Here is an 11022-nt window from a genome sequence, read left to right as displayed (position 1 = left end):
AGTAACACGTGTTGTACCACTCCGTGTACTGGTCACACTGAAAAATCTCTCAGTATGTATGTAGTTTGTATATACGTCGTTGTTATGTTGTATTGTATTGCCATGGAAATTAGGATTTCAAAACTGAAATTTCATTGTATAGCACTAATCAGAAAACGGAAAGAGAAAAAAGGTTCGGCAGATTAGAACATAAACCACACTTGGCAGTTGCCGTTTAACATTGGCTTGTTTGGAGCTCAAACCAAAACTTTCATGTGCATATCATCAATGTTGTTTCCTACCTTGAAACCCCTGCCAATCATTGTTCACATGCGAAAATGTCACAACAATAATTTTGTGATTGAAAACCACGAATGTTAGTCCACATTTTTATTGCGGAAAAGTGCGATTTTTGTGATTTCGCGAAATTTTTTCTGTAGGCATTAAGAAATATGTTAAAAACTATTTTGAAAGCAGTTTTGCATTTTATTGATATGTAGAAGTATTTTTTTTTCTTTTTATAATTAAATATTTAAGGGGGGAAATTGGAAAAAAAAAAAACGACAAAGAGATGGGTTATATGATAGTTTTTTAAACATTTGCAAAACTGATAGAAATTGTGAAAAATTTCTTCAATACCATGTAGAATTGAATGGTACGAAAATAAATAATTGGATTAAAAAAAAGATCTAAATAAATGATTAAGATTGATCATTGATAATAGAATATCTAAACATGATTGAGATTAATTTTTTTTTTTTAAATATAAATAAAAAAAGTCAAAACAGTTGTGAGGTATATTTTCGTGTCATTTTATAGAGTGTTGCAAATTTCTTATAATTCAAGTAAAAACGTGTTTGGTCTGATAGGGTAAAAGACAGAGATAATCTAGTTTCCAAAAAAAGAAAAAGAAAAAAGACAGAGATAATCTTCATTATATATTATATACTTCTTCTCTCTTCCATTCTCTTCCCTTCTCTTCTATTCCTTATTTTGTTTGTTTCTCCTTGTTTGCAAGTCATCACTGTCATTTGGTAGCTACGTATATATGGAGAAATTTCTAATTGTAACGGAAACATAAGTGGTACACCACATATTTTAATAGAAATGATGGGAAATTTTATTTTTTAAGTTATTAACTTTTTAGCACACATATCTCATCATTTGTATAGTAACACATAGTGTACTATTCTATGTACCGATCACATTGAAAAATATAGTTTGTATATTGTGTAAAATTCCACCGTTAGACCTAACACAATGTCATGCCAACGACTCTTTGACAAAGGTGGCACGCGTTCGTTAGTTCGGGCCGTTAGCCCTAACCCTAAACCCTAAGCTTGCACCATCCAGTCGGTCGTCCTTCACCATTGTGATAAAGTTACACTAATTCCTAGCCCTCGTTTCAGATATTATATTATGCTCTTGTGTGTGACATATAACGAATGAATAAAGTGTTGAATGTGCAACTAATGATACAATAATTTAAGAATTATGACCAAAATTCTATATATATTATACTAAACACCAGTGTATACTGAAAAATCTATGTTATTCAATCTCTCAACAGGAAAATTGAAAAGTTTGAATGGGAATCATATCATCATTTGACATATGAACGTACAACTTAGTTGTGTATGTTATATTGTAATTTACAATAGTACATATTAAAAAATCTCCGTTCTTCGATCTCAACAGGAAAATACAGAAGTATGAATGGGAATCGTGTCATTTGATATATGAACCTGCAGTTTTAGTTGGTAGGTGGGAAGAATGGCAGGTGAAAGGTGTTGGATGAAAAGAATGGGAATTTGTGTCATTTGATATATGAACGTGCAGTTTTAGTTGTGAATGGTAGGTGGGAAGAATGGCAGGTGAAAAGTGTTGGAAGAAAAAAGAATTAAGTACAAAGTTTAAAACTGGATATATATACAGTTAAGCGGTTGCTTCTGGTTTAGTCTAGTTAATTCTATCTTCCTATAAACCCAGGTATCATCAACCTTTAAAACTTGTACAAGTTGTTCCCTGCACTGCACTGCCATTCCCTAAACCTTATTCTCTGCAGGCTTCGTTTTGTTGAAGGTGGTGGTCGTACGTATAGGCTAAGAGTGAGTACGTAGCTTAGCTACCAATGGGACCCGGGGGACCTCCACCTCCTCCAGGACCTCCCGGACCTCCCGGACCGCCAGGTTTCGGCGGCCCTCCTGGTCCGCCTCCTATCTGCTGTGGCCTTTGTGATTGTATTGGTTCATGGTACGTATATATGTATGTAAATCTACATCTTTTGATTTGTTTTTGTTACCAATTTGTAAATTTTGTGATATTATTTTTGTACGTAAATCTACATCTTAACTCGTTTCTCTCCCTCTCACTCAAGCCATGCGCATGCCATATACGAAAATGTGAAATAAAATGTTCTAAAATGTTGAAGAAATGACCATTTTGTTTATGGGAGTTTTGCAGTTTGAGTTTTCTGTGCTGCTGCTGGTTATTGCAAGACTGCTTTGGTGGGCCACCAGGGCCTCCTGGACCGCCGCCACCTCCATGAGATCATCAAGCAGGCTTGAGTTTCCAGAAATCAGTTGTATCGCATATATTTGTAGCAATTTATGTACAATAAATTTGGATTAGAAAGAGACTTGTAATTACGAGTCCTGTTGTGCTAAACTCCATAGTCCATATAAGTTGTGATCATTCATTGTTCGGTTTAATTTAATGTTGGAGGATTAAATGACCACGTACCATTTGATTGAGATCGAATGGTAAGTGACCACCATTTCTTTGGATCCTCGGGTCTAGAATAAGTCTGTAATTCCAGTCATCACTGAATTATAATTATCTATTTATTTTTGTTTCATTTTAGCAAGAAATCAAATCGAATATAAAATTTAAACTATCGAATCAAAATACTCGATCCATCTAAACAGTTGTGAGTTATATTTTCGTGTCATTTTCACAGTGCTGTAAAGGTCTTACAATTCAAGAAAAACGTTTTGGTATAAATGGGGTAAAAGCCAGAGAAATTAATCTCAATTCTTCTCTACTCTTCTAAATCTTATTTTATTTCTTTCTCCTTGTTTGCGAGTCATTACTGTCATTTGGTACCGACATATGTTGTTTGTGTAACATTACACCGTTATACGTAAAACAGTGTCCTGCCAACGACTCTTTATAAAAAGTTGCATGCGGGGCCACCAATACATATGAGTCTTATCTTTGTTAGAAATGTGATTTGGACCACCAATACATATAAGTTTTATCTTTGTTAGAAATGTGATACGTATGAAAAATGTGATAAAAGTAGCTTTTTGAAAATCCTAAACATGCACTGCGCACGCTGGTGGTCCTTCACCATTGTGATAAAGTTACACTAATTCATATCCCTCGTCCAAACTTTTACTATGCTTTTCACCATTGTGATAAAGTTACACTAATTCATATCCCTCGTCCAAACTTTTACTATGCTTTCGTGTATGGTATACAACAAATGAATAAAGCGTTTGATGGGATGGGACCAATGATACAATAATTAATTCAAGGGTTAACAATCAAAATTTTATGTATAATATTATACACCAGTGCATACTGAAAAATCTCAGTTGTTCAATCTCAACAAGAAAATGCAAAAGTTTGAATGGAAATCATATCATGAATTGATATATATATATATATATATATATATATATATATATATATATATATATTCAAGAGTTAACGACCAAAATTCTATGTATAATATTATATACCAGTGCATATTGAAAAATCTCAGTTGTTCAATCTCAACAAAAAAATGCAAAAGTTTGAATGGAAATCATATCATGAATTGATATATATATATATATATATATATATATATATATATATATATATATTTACAAACGTACACTTTTAATTGTATATACTATACTATACACTAGACCTGGCATTCGTGTCGTATTTTTCATGTTTGTGTCGTTCTCGTGTCATACCCGATATCTTAACGGGTCGTGTCGTGTAACACCTGTTAAAATAAACGGATAAAATGATCCTACCCGAATTGACCCGATAATATTAACAGGTAATATGACCCGACATGTTACCCATTAAGGAAAATATATTTTAAACCAATAAATAATCAAATGAAAAACATAATACTAAATAAGTATATACATACCATATTGTCACATCCAAAAAATAAAAACGTATTTGAGTAAAGTCTTTAATAGTTTTTAAATTAATGTAGAATTGTAAAAAATATATATATAAACACTCGTAATGACAAGCTTTATAACTTTCACGACGAGCTTAACTTCGAAATTCGCCACTATAATCATATAAATCATACATCAAAATTTAACCGTTGATTGTTGTTTACATTTACGCTTCATTGTTCTCATCAAATTTTTTTTTCTTTTCAGATTTTATTTTTTGAAAACATGATCTATTAGAGGATGCAAGAAGATGAATGGTTTGGATCATTGATATTATATTCAAAGTTTTATGGTTAGTGAAAATATTGCTTGATGTTTATAAAGTTTCTACAAACTATATGACATCGACTCACATTTCATTTAATCATAAATATCGAAATTTGATATCAAGGATCTGAACTGTTCATCTTCTTACATCCGCCAGATGATGATGTTTTCAAAAAAGAAAAATTTTAAAATGAAATTTAGTAAGAAGACTAAAACGTAAATGACAATCGACGTTTAAATATAAAATTAAGGTTTATGGATTATAGTGTTGGATTTCGAAGCTGACCCCTTCATGAAAGTTGTAAGGCTTATCACTATGAGTGATTGTATTTTTTTTTTTTTTACAATTATTACAGTTCTATAATAATTAATTTTGCCCTCAAATAAAAAATATTATTCATGAGGGTTTGGAGGATTTTAAAAATCTAAACGATAATGTAAGTGTAACCATTATCTACTCGTAAAGGAATACTAATGAATGACGAGTGTTTATATATTCTTTCATATTTTTCATACTTGTATGTATGTCTTCTTAGTTCTTGCCTATACAAATACTATACTAGTTTATTTTAATTTTGGACAACAATATGTTAAGTAAAATTTATCCTAGTAATGATAATAAGAAACTCTCATAATAAAAATAAATAATGATTAAAACTTTTTTTTTAACTTATATAGAATAATAATACAAAATTATATATTTAATATATAATATATTGTATACATTAATATGGCTATTGTACTTTTGTTTGGACCTAATTTTACAATATCGGCCCGGGCAATCAAGACCATTAAATAAGTGGTTTCTAAACTGTTGGATTTCATATTTTTCTAGATATTACTATTGAATTTTCGAAGTAATTATCTTATGAAATTGTTTGGACCTAAATTTACATCATCGGCTCGTGCGATCGAGGCCGTTGAATGAGCATAACTCCCAGTCATCGGATGAAAAATGAAGATAATTTTGTTATTATTGAAAGAAGATGCAAAGCATATTTCCGAGCGAGCAGTACAATTCAAATGGACTTAGGACTCATATTATCAGATTAAGCAGCATGGTGCATTAGGATGAGGTTTGAATAGTCAGGATGCATGGTTTTAGGATAAAGTTGAAGTCAAGATAATGATGCAAATTGGAGCAGATAATGGTGCATGGGAATTTGGATGACAGTGATCCACGACATTTAAATATTATAACCAATCTGTGGGTTAGATTGGTGTTCTGCAAAGATGAAAGGAGCACGGCATTGACCCAAGGCATCTTGACTTTGAGGGATATTATCAAGAAGGTTCTTTATTACAATATCCTAACGCTGAGAGTTAGAATGAAACTGGAATACTGGCTGAGCATTACAAAATCTATAAATAGAGGCAGCGGCAACTATCAGAGAGAACCTTCAACTCAACACACAAACTGTCTTGCGCAAACCCTCTCAACAATCTTGAGATTTTTATTTTTCCTTTTTCGCCAACACATCTTCAGTTTGGATAAACAGCACTATGAAGGCAACCAGCGAACATCTTCAGTTTGGATAAATAGCATTGTTGCCGTAGAATCAGCCGACCGTGAGGCACCTTCAGTTTGGATAAATAGCACTGCAACAGGGCCGATTGGTTATCTATCCAAGTTTCAGTCGAGAAGGATTCTCGAATCCTCATTGGCAGATGTCATCTCATTAGCCTACTCGGCAAAGTGAGGTGTTACAAGTTACTACATTCGGCACATTGAAAGCTGAATTTGATATTGAACTTAGCAAAATTAGCAACCTTGTCTTTAGGTTCTAGAACCTGAAGGCCGAGACGTATACCTTCCTCGGCCGCAGTCACGAGATTCAGAAGTTAGCAACGCACCCAACGCAACATCAACATATTTTACTCCTCAGCCGAGCTAGGTCGACGAATTGGCACGCCCGCATACAACCAAAGGACGTAGTTAGCTTACTAATTACTCGGTCTGCGTGCTACTAGGCTTAATAGTTTTTAGGGTCAACAATTTTATAATAAACCTTTTAGTAATTAAACTTTAAAATTATCAAAATAATTTTTTTCTTAATGGGTCGAAACGAATTACCCACGTGTATACATGTTAAGAACCCGTTATTAAAGGGTTCATAACGGATCACCCGATAATGACCCGATTAGTTATCGTGTTGATCTGAAACTTGTTATTTTCGTATCGTGTTAGAAACTGCCGGATCTACTATACACTGGTAAATACCAAAAAAAATCCGATCTCAATAGGAAAATACAAAAGTATGAATGGAAATCGTGTCATTTGATACATGAACCTGCAGTTTTAGTTGTGAATGGTAGGTGGGAAGAATGGCAGGAGAAAAATGTTGGATGAAAAAAGAAAAAGTTTAAAACTGGACTGGAGGATATGGTCAAACGCAATATATACAGTAGTTGCTTCTCGTATAGTCTAGTTAATTCTATCTTCCTATAAACCCTAGCTATCATCAACCTTAAGAACTTGTACAAGTTGTTCCCTGCACTGCACTGCCATGCATAAAACCTTATTCTCTGCAGGCTTCGTTTTGTTGAAGAAGGTGGTCGTACGTATAGGCCTAGTGAGTACGTAGCTTAGCTACCAATGAGACCTGGTGGAGGTCCCGGAGGACCTCCTGGACCGCCTCCCGGACCGCCTGGTTTCGGAGGACCTCCCGGACCGCCTGGTCCGCATCCTCTCTTCGGTGGCTTTTGTGATTTCATTGGTGCATGGTACGTATATATGTATGTAAATCTACATCTTAACTCGTCTCATTCCCTCTCTCTAAATGACCATTTTGTTTATGGGAGTTTGGCAGTGTGAGTTTTCTGTGTTGCTGCTGGTTATTGCAAGACTGCTTTGGTGGGCCACCACTAGGGCCTCCAGCACCCTTTGGGCCACCTGCACCAGGGCCTCCCGCACCCTTTGGCCCACCTGCACCAGGGCCTCCCGCACCCTTTGGCCCACCTGCACCAGGGCCTCCTGCTCCCTTTGGCCCACCTGGCCCCCCCGGTCCAGCTGGCCCGCCTGGACCACCACCTCCATGAGATCATCAAGCAGGCTTGAGTTTCCAGAAATCTGTTGTGTTGCATACGCAGCATATACAGTAGTAGCAGGAACGTGTACAATATCTTTGAATTAGAAATAGAGTTGTAATTCCGACTAAATTCCGAGTCCAAATAATTGATGATCATTTACTGTTTGAGTTTAATTTAATATTGAAGAAGAAAGTACAGTAAAAAAAATTAAATGATCAGCTACCGTTAAATTGAGATCGAACCATAGGCGACCACCTTTTTTCTGGGGTCAAGAAGAACAAGTCTGTGTAATTCCAGTCATTACTGAGTTGTAATCCTGAGACAGTACTGAGTTTTAAATTTATTTAAATTTATAATTTGCTATTTACTTTTGTTTCATTTTTGCATGAAATAAACTCGTACATATAAAATGTGTAAGTGTTTGAAAACGTAGCACTAAGACTCAAACGTGACAAAGAAAATATATCAAACGATAATCTTAATACATAAGAAATGAAAGCCACATAGAGAATACGAAAAAACGTCAAAGTCTAATGAATAATATGAATATATCAAACCTCAGCTCCCTAGGATACTTATAATACCATTTACACCAGAGTTTTGAGGAATACAAATATGAAACGAGGTATGAAAATAACAAAATATCATAAAATTTTCAAGTGCTAATAAAACATAGTAATCGAAAGAATTTGACCAAAAAAGCCCATATTCACAACAACGCAATAGGTTGAACTCACGACACCATTCTCTTCAAAACAACGAGTCATGGGCCAAATTGGACATCGGAGCTCAAATTTGCATGCTTAGATTTTGCTACTAGATTTTTGCCTTTCATGTTTGATTTTCGATCCACTCCGTCATCAAATTTACATCACACTTATCCAACCACGATTGTTTGTTTTGTTTCCTTATTTTCACGTCAGATTCACCATGTTTCTTCCCTTTTGAATTAAGCATATTTTTCAACCTGAAAAGAAGGAAAGCCTTATCCAAACAGATGTTAATCATGTTATATTACATATTTTAAACTACTATTTAAACGCTAGGAATTAAAATGATTCGATCTCGATCCTTATAGATCCACAAAAGCAGCAAAACAGTGTAAATCCTAGAGAATGCCATCAATGTAAAAGCATAAAGATGAGTTCTACATAACAGAACATATAGACATTATGACAGCAGAATAATATTCAATCCACCTCAAACAGTGAAATATAGGGGCGTGATATCCACACAACTCATTTTACTTCTCATATATTTTTTTAATTTTCGACCGTCGGATCGGATGAATGGAAGAAGATCAACGGACATAAATTAACAAAGAGTATGTAAGAAGTAATTTGGGATGTATGGATAGCACACCCCTAAAATATAATGCATACGCTATGTACATAGATTAATACTATTTATTAAGTCTAAATCGCGTACCCTATTGATCTTTTGTTTTCTTTCAAATATGTGTCATGCTTAATTAACGACGGTGTGCGTATCGTAACACCACCAACTGAAAAAACTTACCAACTAGCTTTTTACCTAGTGTTACTTTTTCTTAAAAACTACAACAATATATAAAAATAAAAATAAAAAGTTTTTGTCACAAATGGTTCCTGAAATTGACTCATCTCATCAAGGTAGTCTCTGAAATTGAAAATCAATCAATGTAATTCCTGAAAATGAGTGTCGCAAATCAATGTGATCATTTCTTCACAATTCTGTTAAAAATTATGTTAAGTGCCGACGTGGCACTTAAATGGGTCTCACAAATTTAATAAAATATTATTTTGTTAATTAAAAATATTTAAATATAAAAAATATATATTTAAATAATAATAAAAAAAGAAGATAATTGAACACTGTTCATCATCTTCTTCCCGTGAGGATAAATTTTTTTAAAGTTTTTATGTTTTAAATTCTTGACATTTCTTGTTGTTAATTTCTTGAAATTTCCTTGTTTTTAGCTTGATTTAGTGTTTTTCATCTGGGTTCTTAACATTTTATGAGATTATTGGTTCCGTTCCGGCAGATTTTTGAGTTAGATTTTTTGTGAAGAAAATGGGTTAGATTTCTAGGTTCTTGAAAATTTCCTGAGATTCTTGAACTTTGTCCATGAGATTGTTCCGGTCCCCGTTTCTATGATGACGAAACCGACTAGGAGGCCGTCGAAGGTTCGCCACACGAAGGTGGAGGAACAGGGTGGGAAAATCCAATGGCCACCATGTGTGCGCCAAAGATCTTTCAACTGACCCGGGAACCCGACCACAGTTCTGACGGAGGCACTCTACCCAGAGAGTGGGAATGGGGGTGTAGGGTGGGGGCTGTAGTGGGAGGTTGGGAGGGGAAGAAGATGATGAACAGTGTTCAATCATCTCCTTATTCTTATTTTTTATGTTTCAAGTTTTTAATTATAAAAACTAAAAATTGTTTTTTAATATTTAAATCTTTTTATTTCATAAAATAATATTTTAATAAATTTGTGAGACCCATTTAAATGTCATGTCAGCACTTAACATAATTTTTAACCGAAATATGACGAAATGACCACATTAATTTGCCACACTCATTTTCAGGGACTACATTGATTAATTTTCAATTTCAAGGACCACCTTGATAGGATGGGTCAATTTCAATAATCATTTGTGATAAAAACTACAACAATATATAAAAAAAACTTACCAACTAGCTTTTTTCCTAGTGTTACTTTTTCTCAAAAACTACAATAATATAAAAAAAATAAATGGTCTGTCCACGTACAAGACATCTGTGTTAAGAGCACTTCCAGCGTGTGCTTTCCCCCGAGGGACAGGCCCGCGAACAGTGGTAGAGAGCCCGAGCAACCAAGCCTAACTTGTGCTGGCGATGGAGCCCGAGGGAGAGGCCCAGCAAGCGTTGCCAGCCCGAAGGCAACTTGACGTGGGCTGACGTCAGCCACAATATTTAATTAATAAAAATATAAAATATTAATAAAAAAAGTAAAATTAAAAAAATTAAAAAAAATTGTAAAACCCAGGCTTCGAACCCAATGGATCTCGCTGGAGTTTGTCGCCGAGGTTGATGAACACCCACAGACAAATGGCAGAGATCTAGTCCTTCTTCCGCCGCAGCTGCCGCCGCACTCCACACCGCCTTCGCCCCCACGCACTCGCGATCTTCCTCCTTCCATTGGCGCGCCAAGATCGCACGATTTGGGATTTGTTTTTGGGGGAAAGAGGAGAGAGAGAGAGAGTTTGGTTAGGGAGCGGGGATGATCGGGACCATTGATGGAGGCTGAGGTGGGTGCGATGAGGCGAGGAGGGTTTGGGTGCGTTGGGGGGAGGGGGAGGGGGACACGGGTTAAAAGTCTGGGTGCTGGTTGAAAAAGAAAGCTGTTGAGTTTGAAAAAGAAAGAAAAAAAAAATACAGCTTGGTGAGTTGGCACCATGTGAAAAGAAGAAGAAAAATAATAATAATAATAAAAATTTTGGAATGGTGCATCGGCACCATGTGAAAATAACACAAATTTTGCACCATGTGAAAAGAAAAAATTAAAAATAATAAAAATAAAATTTTTAATAGAAAG

The 11022-nt window shown here is 34.9% G+C and overlaps 1 protein-coding gene and 2 long non-coding RNA genes across 5 annotated transcripts; 2 read left to right on the top strand and 1 right to left on the bottom strand.

Annotated features, from left to right (window-relative positions):
* Positions 1-1753: 1753 nt before the first annotated feature.
* Positions 1754-2836, top strand: LOC126619518 (uncharacterized). Its single transcript, XR_007622088.1, has 2 exons — positions 1754-2232; positions 2443-2836. It is a non-coding gene; the product is annotated as an uncharacterized LOC126619518 (long non-coding RNA).
* A 4032-nt stretch (positions 2837-6868) lies between these two features.
* Positions 6869-7829, top strand: LOC126619515 (uncharacterized). 2 transcript variants are annotated; one of them, XM_050287910.1, is made up of 3 exons: positions 6869-7160; positions 7247-7362; positions 7396-7829. In XM_050287910.1, exons 1-3 carry the CDS (start codon positions 7033-7035, stop codon positions 7473-7475), a joined length of 324 nt encoding a protein of 107 aa, XP_050143867.1. In that variant the 5' UTR covers positions 6869-7032; the 3' UTR covers positions 7476-7829. The 2 variants fall into 2 exon arrangements, with proteins under 2 accessions (XP_050143867.1, XP_050143866.1); XM_050287909.1 differs by having other exon boundaries at positions 6872-7160; positions 7247-7829.
* Positions 7830-7977: 148 nt separating this feature from the next.
* LOC126619519 (uncharacterized) lies at positions 7978-10779 on the bottom strand. 2 transcript variants are annotated; one of them, XR_007622091.1, is made up of 2 exons: positions 10218-10779; positions 7978-8450 (listed from the first exon to the last, which is right to left on the bottom strand). It is a non-coding gene; the product is annotated as an uncharacterized LOC126619519 (long non-coding RNA). The 2 variants fall into 2 exon arrangements; XR_007622089.1 differs by having other exon boundaries at positions 7978-8433.
* Positions 10780-11022: the final 243 nt, after the last annotated feature.

This window comes from Malus sylvestris, chromosome 4 (assembly GCF_916048215.2).
Source record: "Malus sylvestris chromosome 4, drMalSylv7.2, whole genome shotgun sequence".
Lineage (NCBI taxonomy): Eukaryota > Viridiplantae > Streptophyta > Magnoliopsida > Rosales > Rosaceae > Malus > Malus sylvestris.
Note: the sequence above shows the minus strand (reverse complement) of the source record. Positions and strands in the feature narration are given on the sequence as shown.